The sequence below is a fragment of the Mastigoproctus giganteus genome, chromosome 8, assembly GCF_048544385.1.
Source record: "Mastigoproctus giganteus isolate SK-2022 chromosome 8, ASM4854438v1, whole genome shotgun sequence".
NCBI classification, from domain to species: domain Eukaryota; kingdom Metazoa; phylum Arthropoda; class Arachnida; order Uropygi; family Thelyphonidae; genus Mastigoproctus; species Mastigoproctus giganteus.
The window spans coordinates 19,003,182-19,019,684 of record NC_143582.1 but is presented as its reverse complement, the minus strand read 5'-3'; the positions used below and the strand labels follow the sequence as shown (position 1 = coordinate 19,019,684).

General features: G+C 34.4%; 2 protein-coding genes across 2 annotated transcripts in view; one reads left to right on the top strand and one right to left on the bottom strand.

The window, feature by feature from the left end:
• The window catches only part of BRWD3 (bromodomain and WD repeat-containing protein), a 279,424-nt gene extending 267,488 nt beyond the window's left edge, over positions 1–11,936 (bottom strand). The window contains exons 1-4 of the mRNA XM_090380158.1: positions 11,807–11,936; positions 11,659–11,717; positions 11,552–11,581; positions 11,316–11,375 (exon numbers count right to left, since the gene is read on the bottom strand). Coding sequence (XP_090236284.1) covers positions 11,316–11,375; positions 11,552–11,581; positions 11,659–11,717; positions 11,807–11,855 — 198 coding nt within the window. The 5' untranslated portion in view covers positions 11,856–11,936. The remainder of the gene's footprint in view (positions 1–11,315; positions 11,376–11,551; positions 11,582–11,658; positions 11,718–11,806) is intronic.
• Positions 11,937–12,157: 221 nt separating this feature from the next.
• LOC150081309 (dehydrodolichyl diphosphate synthase complex subunit DHDDS-like) overlaps positions 12,158–16,503 on the top strand; it is a 131,318-nt gene continuing 126,972 nt past the window's right edge. Inside the window, exon 1 of the mRNA XM_090380157.1 lies at positions 12,158–12,250. Coding sequence (XP_090236283.1) covers positions 12,172–12,250 — 79 coding nt within the window. The 5' untranslated portion in view covers positions 12,158–12,171. The remainder of the gene's footprint in view (positions 12,251–16,503) is intronic.

Below are 16,503 nucleotides of genomic sequence, written 5' to 3'. Positions count from 1 at the left end.
CACACAGAGCAGAATGAACACTTATAACACTACACCTGTTTTTATAGTAAAGTCAAACTAGTAATGCTTCACCTTGTTGTTTGTTTGTTATTTGGTTTTTAGGAGCATTAGCAACTAAGGCCATATTGCTCCAAGGATATGCGGTGGTCATTCCCTGACCTTTCCGCATCCTCCGTATTTGGTGGTCACGGGCTCGAACCCTGGTCTAATCAAGAAGAGTGTGCTACTCACTGCTGCTCCTGCCCACTTGGCTACGGAGGTGCCGCTTCACCTTGTGGAAACACTGCAACATGATAGTGACAGTCCAAACACCACAATGCGGAAGAAACATTTCCTTGCTTTTTAAACACCAATGTAGATGGAACTGCATATATTTGGCCTTCTGATGGCAAGATTTGTAACTATCATCTCTCAATACATTAAAAAAGTTTTCCTCCTAGTGATATTTATTCGAGCCAATGGAAGAAAAGGGTGAGGCAATTGCAGTCACTACAATGCAATTAATTATTGACAACTGCTTCCATAACGTTCACCAACCTAGTTCTTGTAAACAGAAAATTTATTTATAATTTATTTATGTAATCTACAACTGCTTTTTTTTTAATTACAATATCATCCAAAACTAAAGGATAACAAATAAATTATGAAGTTTTTTCTTAATATCCATAATTATAATTATTCATATTATTAGTTTGTATGAGGATACCCTCATACCACAATATACCTCCCACCTGAAAAATCCTCCTTTTAACTGTATTCCCTTCACAAATAACCTCCAGGAAATCTGCTAGGATAGCAAAAACACTAACAGATCATTCCATATCTACTAGGGCTGTCTTCCTTCTCTTCTATTTCCCAGACTTCCAAGGACAGGAATACAGGTTCTTTGTTATAGTAGATTTATAGCAAACTCAGTACCAGCCAATTTCCTTATTAATTTTTGTTAAAAAAATATTACACTGTTCACTGAAGAGGGTCCCTGAGAGGAACCAATATATGTTTGAATAAAACCATCTTTGCTATTATGCAATAATATAATATAACTACTGGTTTTAAATATTTTATAATTCATAATGACAACTATGGTTATAAAATTTATAAATTATGTACTTTTTATGTATTCCAATCAAGAGCACTATATCAATTAACTTTTCCCCAACAGATTATTTAAGCTCTTAATTAAAATTTCAACAGTATCTGAAATGGTGATTACTGCAAACAGGATACATGAAAATATTATCAAAAAGGCATAGAAATAGTTACAAAAAAATTAATAAATATATATATATATATAATTAGCATTAGCATTAGCAGAGGCATATGATGCAAGAAAGCAAGCTTATTCAGCATCAGCCAAAGAAAAAAAAAAAAAACACACTCCCATTTCACCCCTCCGTTCGTTCGAAATACCTGTCCAGTTGAGCTTTAAATTTGTTTAGGCTATCAACTTCAACAACAAGTGATGGAAGTCGGTTCCACCAACCAACCACCCGCTGGCCAAAGGCAAATTTCCGCACATCTATCCGACATCCGTCCTTCCTGAATTTGAATTTATGCCCTCTGAGGTGATTATTCTGAGAAAGATGAAGAATCCCATTGGCATTGAGCATGCTCAAACCATTCAAAGCCTTATACACCTCTATCAGATCACCTCGCCGGTGCCTAGTCTCCAGACTCTGTAATTTGCAGAACTTAAGCCTTTCTTCGTAAGAGCAACCCTTTGTTCCATTTACTAATCTTGTTGCCCTTCTCTGTACCCGTTCCAGCAGCTCTACATCCTTCTTGAAATGAGGCCTCCAGACCTGTATACAGTACTCAAGATGTGGCCTAACCATTGCCTTATACAAGGGAATAATCACCTCCTTATCCCTGCTAGAAAAATTCCTGTATATCATTGACAAGACACCATGAGCTACTCTTGCAGCTCGTCTGCACTGCTCAGAGAACTTCATATCTGCCTGCACAATTACCCCCAGGTCCTTTTCATTCTCCACCACTGTCAGTGTAGTACCGCAGAGTTGATACGTTGCTCTGGGGTTACTGTTTCCCATATGCAGCACTTTACATTTGTCGATGTTAAACCTCATTTGCCACCTCTCAGCCCATCTGTTCAACCTTTCCAGATCCTGTTGAAGCAGCATAGCGTCAGTATTGTCCTTAACGACCCTGCCAACCTTTGTATCATCTGCAAACTTGGACATTAAACTTGATATCCCATCATCAATATCATTCATAAACACCGAAAACAACAACGGACCCAACACTGAACCTTGAGGAACTCCACTAATAACATTAGTCCACGTTGAGCAGTGTCCATTGATTACCACTCTCTGTCTTCTGCCACTCAACCATCCCCTTATCCATAGCAGCAATTTTCCTCCAATGCCACACTGCTCCAATTTGTGCAGCAGTCTTCCATGTGCAACAGTATCAAAAGCCTTTCTAAGATCCAAATATATAATATCAAAGTTATTCCCCGCATCCAGTTCTTTTGTGACTACATCATAGTATCCAATCAAATTGGTCAGGCAAGACCTGCCCTTAACAAAACCATGCTGCGTCTGAGCTATAACTGAATTCTTGTCTAGATGATCCTGCAGTGCTTCTTTAACCAGTGCCTCCATTAATTTACCTGGAACAGAAGTTAAACTAACAGGTCTATAATTACTTGTGTCAGCCTTTGATCCTCCTTTGTGAATTGGGGTTACATTTGCACATCTCCAGTCTATGGGCACCTCCCCTGAGTCCAAAGAAGCTCTCATAATTATGGCTAGGGGTTTGCATACTTCCTTTGCTGCTTCCTTTAATATAACTGGATAGATCCCATCCACCCCAGGTGCCTTTTTCATGTTTATCCTCAACAATCTCTCCTCCACTTTCCTCTCAGTTATTAGAAAATCATCCAGCTCACTGCCAATGTTTACTTTACCTACATCATTCTCCTTCCTGAATAACTCCTCATGCGTGAATGTACATGCAAAATACTCGTTTAGATTGTTAGCCACCTGAGCAGGATCCTCAACTGTTGAACCATCAATATCCAGTGGACCAATCTGATTCATCCCTTTCCTTTTCGAGTTCAAGTATGTAAAGAACTCTTTTCTGTTTTTCTTTGCATCCTTTGCCAAGGATTTTTCATAGTCTGCCTTTGCCTGCCTAATCTCCTTTGTGACTTGGTTACAGACCAACTTATATCTATCATAGGCTTCCATGTCACCCATTAATTTGTATGTATCCCATGCATTTTTCTTCTCTGCCACATGTCTCATTAGTTCATCTGACAACCATTTAGGCCTAAACCTTGAACAATATTTCTTAATTGGTATGTAAAGCCTGGTAGCCTCCAAGATTAGTTCCTTGAATGCTTCCCATTTTGAGTTTGCTGTTGGTAACATCATCAGTTGGTCCCACTGTATAGAATTTAAATACTGTCTCAGACCATCATAGTCGCCTTTACGAAAACAAAAACCCTTCCCTTTACCTCTGATGGTAGTTACCTCCTTGAGTAAATCCCACTTCAACACACTGTGATCACTGCCACCTAGTGGTTCATTTATCTGCAGGTTCTTAATGCATGAAGAATCACTACTGATAATCAGATCAAGAGTATTGCTCCCTCTTGTTGCCTCACGAACATGCTGATGTAGAAAACAATCATCCAATAAATCCACAAAAGCCTTGCTAGTGTGCGAGTGACCAATCCACAAATTCCAGTCAATATCTGGGAAATTAAAGTCCCCCATTATAAGACTCTCTGATTTACTGGCCCACTCTATTTCCCTGTACAATATCTTATTAGATAGTATGAATCAGAGCTGTAATACTCAATATGTTCTACGTTGATAATGATATTAGTAAATTAATAAGAGGAGTTTACCTCAATATAGTACGTGGAACACTTCCGTATACGGAAGTGTTCCACGTACTATATTGAGGTAAACTCCTCTTATTAATTTAACAATATCTTATTATACTCATCAGAGTCATTAGGCCTATAGCACACTCCTACTCTCAATTTTGATTTCCCTATGCTTATGTCACACCAAACTGACTCGACACTGCCCTGTCCATCGATGTCGACTGGTTTCACTTCCTTGGACTTTATGTGTTTCTTAATTAATAGCATAACCCCTCCTCCCCTCCTGTCCTGTCTATCCTTTCTATACACATTGTATTCCCCAAATTCCAGTTCCGCATTACTTATATCTGTGTGACACCACGTCTCTGATATCCCCAAATTCCAGTTCCGCATTACTTATATCTGTGTGACACCACGTCTCTGATATTGTATTCCCGTCATTGTATTCCCCAAATTCCAGTTCCGCATTACTTATATCTGTGTGACACCACGTCTCTGATATTCCCCAAATTCCAGTTCCGCATTACTTATATCTGTGTGACACCACGTCTCTGATATCCCAACAATATCTTTATGTGTTTCTTAATTAATAGCATAACCCCTCCTCCCCTCGTGTCCTGTCTATCCTTTCTATACACATTGTATTCCCCAAATTCCAGTTCCGCATTACTTATATCTGTGTGACACCACGTCTCTGATATCCCAACAATATCTGCCTTTGATGTTTTGAGCAATACCTCAAATTCATCAAATTTATTTACCAAAATCCTAGCATTGGTGTACACGCAGGTATACATGCACCTGTTTCTATTCTTAGCTACCCTAACACAACCCATGTGTTTACTTGTACCGCAATGACTACCAGCAGTCTCTGAAATATCCTGCATCTTGTTTTTCAGACTTCTGCTCATTTCAATAGAAGCAGTGCAAGAATCACTTCCACCTCTGCCACTGGCTACTGTTAATCTATTAGTCCTTGTATCCCCCCCAACTAGCAGTTTTCCGACCCACCTAACACTGCCTCGACAGCATCAGCAAAAATTCTTGCACCCTTTCTATTTAAGTGTATCCCATCCCTGTAGAAGCAATCTCTCCTGTTAACAAGTACAGTCCAGGCTGAAAAAAATTCTACCCCTTGAGCCTTGCACAATCCCTCCAGGGCCGAATTGATCGACAAGGCTCTCATCATATACTCCCTCCTATCGTGTCTGGGCAGAATTGCAGACACTTTCAAGTTCAACCCTAATTCACGGCTTTTTTTCAACAGTGACCTGTACTTGCTAAGTAATTCCGCCGGTCTCCTACTCTTAATATCATTAGTGCCAACGTGTACAACTATATCACCTTTTGTGCCCTTAAAAGATGATATCCGCTCTACAACGTCATCAACCTTTGCCCCTGGCAGACATACCCTGGTCCTATTCCACCTATCCTTTTTACAAAGTATGTTCCCCGTTTCCCTGACAATAGAGTCACCAACAACTACTAGTTCCTGTGGGACCAGCGCATTCTGCCTAGGGGGCTGCTTCTGTGTTGCCTGATGACCAAGTGCAAGCTCTGGCGTTGATGTGGGCAGCTGAGAGCTTGATGGGCCCCTCAATTTATTTCCTTCGAGGGCATCCACCCTGTCCTTCAAGCTCTCATAAAGGCCCATAACAACGCTGAGTTGTCGCCTGATTTCCTTGCACTCCTTACATCGTGCACACACAAAGACATCCCCCTTGGCAGTATCATGTCCCGTACCCGACTGCTCCGCAAACATCAAGCAAACAGTGCATTTTAATAGACTGTGATTCAGAGGGCAACTGCCCCCCCCTCAGTTCTCCCCTGAACCACAGCACTCCCATTAGCTTGAGCCTTTTGCTTTGCTGCTCTGGTCAGAGTCATGATTCCGATTTAATTCAATAAAATTCAAAACAAAAATTAAATCCTTAAGTTATATCCCAAAACAGTTATGTTATATATATATTTTTTCGGTATCTAGTGTTTCCTACGAGTTCCCTTTATACAACTTCCGTATCACGTGTACCACTATAGTTATGTATTAATTATTTGTTACGATTAAGTCGTTATATATATATATATATATATATATATATATATATATATATATATATATATATATATATATATATATATATAGAGTTAAAAGTACAATTTAATTGACAATAAAGTTTATCAAGATTAATAGATTTACTGATTAATTGACAATATTATATTATGCACTATACGACACTAAGCTTATGCTATCGTGTAAAAATGGCGGGAATTCACGAACGGTATTTCTACGGACTCGTAAGTATTGATTAGCTTCCAAATCTCGCTATCTCAATTTAGAATAAACTAAGGATCCTGACTAGGTCTATAATCTACTTATAGAAGATAATTTGATATAACAGTTGGTTAATAAATCGACTAAATTTGGTTAAAAAAAAAATTTGGTTTGTGACACGTGGATTTGATACCGTTACCGATACTAAGTAATATCTACAAAATCTCTGTCTAAGTTAAACTTTAAACTAAGTATCGTAACTAGGAATATAAAGCTACTCTAGAAAATAAGTTAATATGACAATTTAAACTAATAAAGCAGATTAATATAAGAGATTATACTAAAGAGTAAAAACAGATAAAACCAGAAAGTTAAATAAACTGGATATTATAATATGCATATAAAATATGTATTAATATTAAATTAAATTAAGTAAGTATAAATGGATGTGAAAATTACACAAGGTGTGATAACTATAAGGGTGAGGAAAGTAGAAAAAGAAGAATAGTAGATTAGTGAAAGAATGTTAATATCCTAGAGGTTATGATGAATTAAGTAAATTATGGGCTGAATTGCCAAGCCAATATAAAGTGGGAGAACTGTAAAGTAAAATTAGTACAACAAAATATTAACAAAATGCTAATAAAAATGGTATAGCCATCATAAGATATGAGGGAAACAATTTTAGTAAAAGGTCTAATATAGGTAATACAAAAAAATACTTGATCTGATGTCAGCAGAAATAAATATTGATACATGATCGGCTATTTTATCAGGGACTACACCTGACCATGTAGTCCCCTGATGAAATACCTGATCATGTATCAATATTTATTTCTGCTGACATCAGATCAAGTATTTTTTTGCATTACCTATATTAGACCATTTACTAAAATTGTTTCCTTCATATCTTATGACAGCTATACCATTTTCATTTTTATTTACATTTTATTAATATTTTGTTGTACTAATTTTATATTGGCTTGGCAATTCAGCCCATAATTTACTTAATTCATCATAACCTCTAGGATATTAACATTCTTTCACCTTTCACTAATCTACTACTCTTCTTTTTCTACTTTCCTCACCCTTATAGTTACTGGCACCTTGTGTAACTTTCACATTCATTTATACTTACTTAATTTAATTCAATACATGTTACATATACTCTTGCATCCTTTAATGATGCTTTGAGCTTTTAGGTGCATCTGTCATACCTAATTTATTAATCTTGCTTTCATCGAAACCATTTCATCTGCTGTTTACCTCTTTTCTATATGACTCTAAATTTTTCTTTTAAAGAGTTACATTGAAAACCCATTTATATTTATATATATATCAATTAGTTAAACTTTACAATATATTTCACATGGTAGTAGTGAGACAATATGCTAATGCTGCGCTCGTACTGCCCTCTATAGCCCAATTTTTTCCTATATATTTTAGTTCAACAGTCATTTCTGTCAGTGGTACAGTTTTGCCATGCAAGTGCTTGGCCTTCTTTCTTATTATTTTTCCATGGCATAAGGACCACTGTTATTGAAATCCATTGCATTGATGGTCCGATCTTTGGATCGTTTTGTTTTTGTGCGGATTTGTCTAACATTTGAAATGCATTGATTCCTTGACTATTATTGGCCTTGTGGTCCTATGTCAAGCCAACCGGGCTAGCCGAGTGGGTAAAAGTACCTGACCGGCAACCCAAAGGTCGCAGGTTCGATTCCCGCCTCGGGCTTGGATCAAAGTACTGCAAAAACCTTGGGAGGTGCAATATGGCCACAGAAGCCGATGCGCCAACAACTACCAAATCAAAAAAAAAAAAAAAAAAAATCCTATGTCAAGATGGGGCATAATGGTCAGTCTATTTTATTTTTAGTTCATTTGGTCCAGTATTGTAGATAGTTTACATCTTCATCTTTCGTGATATTTCACATAATTCAGACCTGGTGCCAGCAAGGAAGCGCCATTAAATTTTAATTAATTGGATTTCAAAATTATTTTTGGTTATTTCGCATATTTAGGCTTTTATAAATTATATTAGGAGCGTTCCTTCTACAGTACCCTTTATTTATTACTTCCCCTCCCCCTCTTTTCTTTTGTATTGTTTCATTGGTTTAGTTTATTTTTTCACTCTACTGGTTTGCCATGCTACTGGCATACATTTTAATTTATTTTATGCAGCATTTGGTGGAATATGCATAATTGCTACCATTGATGTTCGCAATACTAATTTTATTTTTCTTCTTATTTCTTTCATTATAATTTGTTAAACTTAATATATATATATATATATATATATCTGTGATATGCAAAAATGTATATATGAATTTAAGAATAAATTATAAGATTATTATATATATATATATATATATATATATATATATATATATATATATATATATATATATATATATTCTTATTAAAATTAAGAATGTTTATTTAAACTATTACTAGAATTTGAGTTAACAACTTAAATCATGAAACTTGTGTTTATTTACACATATTGACATGTTAATTAAAATCATTGTTGGACTTAACTAACACGTAATAAAGAATAATTTTTATCATAATATACATAAAAAAAAAAAAAAAAAACACCCAAAATCACACGATTTTACATCTTGAACTATAATGGAAGTAATACAGAATTTATTCATATAATATCTGAATCCTACTATAAATATTAATTACGATTGTGTTACTCAGAGATGGGAATGAACTGCTAAATAATAGAAAGTTCTGAGAGAGCTGTTCTCTAAACCAGATAATATATTCTCATTTAATTTATACTTGCATGCAATGCTTCTACAGATTCTAAATAAAATTTTTATAAATTTTATATATGCAATTATATGATTAAACTGTAATAGCTGATATAACCTGCAACAGCTAACAATGGACTATGCACTTTTTGTGGCAGCATACAGGCACAACTTCCAGTGCAAGCACCTGTGTCCATCAACTTCAGTGCATAAACTACAATCTAAATTTATTCCTCATGTTCTGACAGCTACAGGCTGATTATTTCTGCAATTAATTTTTATAATAAATCCTGACACAGAATTTTTATTTAATTTATCTTTTTTTGTTTTATTATTGTTTTTATATGTGGGCAATTTATGATAGTTAAAATTTCTGTCTGAATTTGAATGTTCTTGCAATCATACATTCATAATAGATGAAATTCTGAAATGGTAATATGTCTCATATTTGGAATCATCATCATGTTTTGCTTTTGAATACAGCATTTTGCAGTGGCGACTGAATCTAATTTCAAAGATGATAGTTGATGCCTGGTTAACATTTGTGAAAATAAATATAGCTTAGAGTTGCACTGGTTGCCCAGTGCTGTATATTATTATCACAAAGTATCATGCAAGCTTTATGAAAATTCTATCATTCTGCTATGCTGAGAAGGTCCCAGAAACTAGTAGCATCAATGGCATAAAACAAGACTTTAAATCAGGTAAGTTTCCAAGAAAGTGGAATGGGAATTATATTTTCCCATTATATAACTGTAATGATGACTTTCATGCCAACCTCAAAAGAAGCCACTGTTGCCAAGCCAAGTCACAACACGGGCAATAAAAGAGATGCCTAGACGTAAGGCATAATTGATAACAGGGGGAGAACAGTCATTTGCTCGCTCTCAACTTTTTTAGAAAAGCTGAAAATTAATCTATATGTGGGCTCAATAATAAAAAGTTTAACATGTAACTTGAGACAAGTTGAAATAGTAAGAAGCTGTCTTCAATTAGCATGGAAATTTTTTTTTTTTTTAACAAAATGTAGAGATTGAAACTAATTGCTCCTTGGTTTGTTTTGTTATGGCAATCTGAAACAGACATGATAAAACTAGGTTTTCTCAAAAAATTATAGTGTGCCCTAAATATATACATGGCTACTATAGTTGAGTAGTAGTAAAACATAAGGATACAGTAGTACATGTGTTTCAGGTATAGCAGGAAACAGTTCTAGCCCACATGGCTGCTAAATATGATGCTCTTGTAAACTCCTCTGACTTTATATGGGCATTCCAGAGTATGAACAAAAAAATTATTGTTTTTATGTGCCACCTTCCAGTAAATGCCTTGTTACTGGTTAACTTTATTTTTGTAGAATTCAGAAATACTGACAATAATAATGGGAGAATTCTGTGTGAGACAGTGTAGATATTTTTAAAAAAAAAATTTTCTTTCTGCTAAATTGTAAAACTAAAAATCAAAACAATACACATTATTTCAAACTAAAGCTGCATTTAAATAAATCTCTGAAAGAGGTAAATCATCACTTGTTTTTATACATTCAAGATATTAATTGGGTTAATCGGTTACATTTTAATGCCTCAAAATATGGCCCCACAAACAGGCACAGAACAATCCAGTCATAACAAAATTTAATTTTTTATTTTATGACTTTAATTTTTAATTCGTAAAAATATTAGTTCAAAATATGTACTAGTAATATATTTTTAAAGGTGCGTCTCTCGCTCGGTATGCATATTTTTGCTATGTGTAATCAGCCTTGGTAAACTTTATTTCCTGTTCTGCCATTCGCGGACCTAGTTCTACGAAATTTTTAAGTAATTTGCAAATAATGAACTCTACACCAATATCGTGTCCTAATAATGTTTATGTTTCTATGAGAGAGAATTAATGCTTCCTGAAAACGATCTGTAATACTCGAAAATTATAAAGTTTTTTTTTTTTTTTTTTTTTGTTTTTAAATCTGCCATACAAGTTGTCTTTGTGTACGTCAGGTACTCATGAATCACGTGAGCTGCCACGCTGTCAAGTAATTCTAAGTAAATTTCTACATAGTAACCAATATTAACACTAGATGGCACGGTAATACGCCCATCGTTTTCAACAAGATAACGTTAGGAGCAGGAAGCTGGAAATAAGCTGATTGGTCACCATCCTTATTACATATGCTTGACGTCATATATGAGATGCAGGTTTCTTATGTTAATACCATGGACATACCAAGAGGAAAACGTTATTTCGGACAAGAGAAAAGCTTATTTTAGCCAATTTTCAAGTATTTTTTACGAAAAAGCTTTCCAATTGAACATCACTGGGATTCTTACATTTACTTTACAATCTGAAATCAGTACCATACATACCAATGCGTTATAGTAGTAAAGTACTTTATTTTAAAAATAAATAAAACTTTTTGACTTACCAGCTCAAAAAAACTTCGTCGATGTTCATTTCCAAGCCAATCAAGTCGTTTCGACAACAGCTATAAAAAAATATATTTTTTAAAAAATCCATTTTTTCACACATGATAGTTCACATAGTGTGAAAACAAGCATCAGAAACATGCGCATCTAACAAACCGGCTATGTTTTGGTGTCTAAATAGACCACGTGCAGTGCACGAGGTGCTATACATAGCAGAAGTGTATGAGCAACTCACCCCATGTTCCTCGATTTCTTGCTTCAAAATCTGTAAAAAAGGAAACAAACTGTCAGATAATGTACATAACATTACAACGTATAATATCCTCAGAAACTGTTTCTTACCTCTGCACTCCTTTTACAGGGCCCCGCAGTCAAATATTTTGCGATGAGTAGGTACAATTCTGCAAACAAGCAATCAGTCGTTAGTACGTTAGCACTGGACAAATGTTGAACTCTACAAAACATCGCTTTGTACTAAGTATATACTAACCTGCCTCAAGAGAAGGTGGTTTCTTTTCATTCTGCACAATTCCCGACATCTTTCTCTTAAACCTTCCAAAATCAGTATCGAACAATGACATATAATTTGTCAAAACACTATGTTAACAAAGTCGACATTTTACTGCAGAATCCTATACAAGCATGAATCACCCTGAACGACATTGAACAGGGAATCAGGTTAACGAAAGGAACTCATTACGCTATTCAAGATAGTTCGCTAGCAGCGATGTCCTATCATTTTCATAAATTATATGATATATACAAAACTGTCATTATATGAATATTAGCCTATCCAGATGGTAAATAAGGTTTTAATGTGCGGAAATATCGCGAAAATCAAAGAATCGCAAGTACATGGGATCTCTTAAGCAACGAGCAATCATGTTGCGCATGTGTGGTTCAAGTCATGGCGGAACCGCCTTCTGTGTGAGAGGTAGGATGTTGTCTAGTTTCTTGTAGGTGGTATGCTGTAACGTTTAAAGAAGTTTGTGTTTTTCAGAGAATTTAAATTCAAACTCCATGCAAGTATGTACTCTGGATTTATTGTTTTAATGTATACTAAAGCGGCTGGTATTACTTTAAATTTAATGCAGCTTAGTGAGAACACATTTCTGACTCGCGGAATAGTCCAAAATGCACTTATAGGGGAGAGTAAATAATATGAAATTTATAAAAACATTACATTTTTAAATTAAAAAACATCTTTGACATGCTTAATGTGCGAACTATTAAATTATACTATTTTTAACAATTTTATATTCAAGTTGTTAACCTCATAATTCACGTTACAGCTTAATTTTAAATTGAATAAGTAAAATTTCATGATTTTGCATACTTCGAAATCATAATCATTGGCAATTGTGTATACGTTATTTTTTTTGTATAGTTTTTGAAATTCATTACCATCGCATATTTAAAAGGTCATCCACCCTTTGAGTTATGCCTAAGACGTTATGAAAACGGCTTAAGCGAAATTTGACAACATTATTGTTCCCCTCACACAAATTTAATTAATCCAGTGGAGATTAAAAAAAAAAGTTAAGAATTAAAATTTTAAGAAAATGACAAAAAAGTGGTGGTGTCGTAATAAATTGTAGACAGCTATGGACAAAATATTCAAATGCTTTGTATTGGTAGTTATTTAAATTGCTTGAGTTCTTGTTAATTCTCAGGATAAGATAAAAGTTTATAAAGAACTGCTTCCATACATTATATTGAAAGATGGAGATGGCAATTATCAACTCCATCTTAGTTGACTGTAGAAATTGGTATAATCAGGTCCATCAAAATATGATTGACAGTTACGAATAATATATAATAAAACGAATTCATTGAATTTTTGTTAATTTTAAGGTGCAGTCAATGAAGCAATATTTCAAAAAAATGTAATCAAATGCACAGTATTTCTTTATTAATTTAATTGTGTATTTACAGTATGTTTGCTAATAAAGCATTTGTTATATTTGTGCATTTTTAAATATAGTTGTATGTGGTCATTTTAGCAAAGCTGAAGAAAAATTTTTTCCAAACTTATTGCATATTATGGTTAGGTGAAAAGAGTGATTTCAACCTTCTGTTGCATGTGCCACAAGTTAGAACAGTATTCCCATAATGTCTGTTAGTACTGGCAGTATGATAGCATCATTAAAAAAAAAAATTTTTTCTCCTTCCTTCCAATAATTTGACCAAACCTTCCTTTATTCGCAATATCCATCCCCACATTAGGTGGCAGTTTATTCTAACAATTGATTACCCTTTGGCCGAATGAATGCACATCTGTTTTGCAACCATCCTTTTCAATTTTGAATTTATGCTACCTTGTATTTTTCAATTTGAGAAAGGGTGAACATGGCATCAGCATTTAATTTAGATAGATCTGTTGGAAACTTAACCCTTTTAACATGTTTGCTGCATCTGATTTATTCAAGCGTGAGATGATATTATAAGTGATGTGCTGTTACTCATATAAGCATTCAGAAAGCACCCAAGTGATGTGCCGTAATCCATGTTGGTGGTCATTCTTAAACAGTTGACATACAAAAGTGATGAAAAATTTAAAGGCACATGAAATTAATTCTGTCAGTCATTGATTGAACTCTGGGCTATTAGAAGCAATGCTTCATTTTTGTTTATAGCTTGTATTCACTTTTATTAGTTTTGTTTGCTTGTGTTGAGGTTAGTTTATGTACATGGAATAAGCTTTCATTAAAATTTTGTTTTATTCTGATTTACAGCTTAGCCCAAAAGTAAGTGTTTGATTTTATCAATGAATTTCAGATGCTTAATTTTCAACTAAGGCCATATTACTCCGGGGATATGTGGTGGTCATTCCCTGACCTTTCCGCATCCGTATTTGGTGATCACGGGCTCGAACCCCGGTCTAATCAAGAAGCGTGTGCTACGCACTGCTGCTCCTGCCCACCTGGCTACAGAGGCGCCACAACCTCCTGGGTGGCTAAGGTTGACAGTCTGGTGAAGTTTAAGGGGCAGCTTGATCTTTACCTTCTGATGCTGAGTGAAGACTGGACTTAGTAACACTCATTTTCACTTTGAATACACTGGCTATCAAATTTAAAAATTTTTGTTCTCATAATAAAATTAGTTATAATGAGAAATTCTATGTTTTTTTGTGCTCAATGTGAATATGATCCTAAATTTTGTCATGTTTGATTTTTAAGAAAATTAACATTTTTGTTTTATTAGTTTATTAACAAATAATTTAACAAAATAATATAATTTTTTTAATTATCTCTAATAAAACATGAATTTTTTTAAAGCTTAATGATGTCTTTGGAAGTTTGTCTTGGTATGTTGTCGTATGAGTATGGGCTTGGCAAACCCATGGTCCTGAGCTGGATATCATCATTCTTCTCTTTCTTGGTGATTCCTTTCTACTTCTCTCTCTCTTAGGGTAACTTTGGAATTTTTTTTTTGGCTGGTGCAGCATAAGCCTCAGGCTTCCTTGCACCATATAGTTAATAATAATAATGATGACTGAAATATTTGGTAACAATTGTGATTGGAACTAAATTTTGAATCCTTTTTTTTTTTATTTCATCATGGTAATTATCAGAGTTAGTACAGATCGAAATAACTCATATTTTGTAGGAATTCACCCTTATGTCAACCTTTTCCATTAGGTATTTTTTCAACCTTTGATGTTAAAATGAGTAGGACATAAAATCTGTGGCGGGGGCATAAATATAAGCAATTGGGGAATGCTCATAGAGTAAACCTCAGGCGGTTTACATATCTTGAATGTGTTATTGATCACAATATTGATGAAAGTATTGTTATGCCACTGGCATTGTTTAGAATGCTCATTTATCCAAGTTTCACTTAAATATAAAAAAATTTTGACATTTCTCTAAAATGACGTAACTGTTTTAAGTACTTCCGATGATGAGTAATGATATCCCATCTTCGTATTAAAACACTTTCTATTATTAGTCTGTTGGTGACATCATTAAAAAGTAAACCACAGTATATGTATGTTTCACCCTTAAACCAATTGGTGTTACCCCACTTGTTATAAAAGTATATGCTCTATGTCCCTATTGTGTGTATGTAACTGTATCCTATTTTTTTGGAGCAATAAAAATAGACTTCAAAAACAGAATGAAAAAAATAAGATCAAAATAAAAATACAGTAATAAAAAAATTGTTTAGTTAATAAACAATTTTTTATTTTTCTTTATGTATAAATGTTTTGATTTCAAATAAAGAAATAAGCACAAGTTTAAAATACAAATACAAATTAATAAAGTTTCAGGTTACGTAAATAGTTTAACTAATGTACAAGTTAGTGCATTTGCATCATTTCTGTACATAAGTAGTTATAAATTGGCATCATTAAGTATATCTCACATTGTGAATACCTTCACAACGAGTTGCCATGGTATTGAACTACCTCGAATAAGTAACGCTTCATCATAAGAGAAGATTATTGTTACTTATTCGAAGTAGTGCAATACAATGGCAACTCATTGTGAAGGTATTCGCAATATGAGATATTATTATTATTAGCCATATGGTGCAAGGAAGCCTGAGGCTTATGCTGCACCAGCCAAAAAAAATTTCTGTGTTACCCTGTGAGAGAGAAGTAGAAGGGAATCACCAAGAAAGAGAAAAATGATGATATCCAGCTTAGGACCCTGGGTGTGCCGAGCCCATACTTACTAGATGTGAGCCCCTGGGGTTGTATACTTAATGATGCCAATTTATAACTACTTACGTAGTTGGTTTTGTACAGAAATGATGCAAATGCACTAACTTGTACATTAAATTAATAAAGTTTAAATTATACTAATAATTTAATGGAAGAAAGTAACCAACTACTTGCACAAAAGTGTGTAAATTGATGTCCCTGTTTTGTCTGTCTGCTGTTAATTTTATTAATTTCTTATTAATGCCCTCGTTTTTATGAAGTGGAAGATTTCCAATATTTGCTAATCCTAATATACTCTTAAAGTTAGCGTGTTGTTTTTTTAAATGGGTAATCATCTTCCGTATATTTGGCACCAGGGGCTCACATCTGGTGAGTATGGGCTTGGCACATCCAGGGTCCTAAGCTGGATATCATCATTTTTCTCTTTCTTGGTGATTCCCTTCTATTTCTCTCTCTGTCTGGGGTAACTCAAATTTTTTTTTGGCTGGTGCAGCAAAAGCCTCAGACTTTCCTTGCAC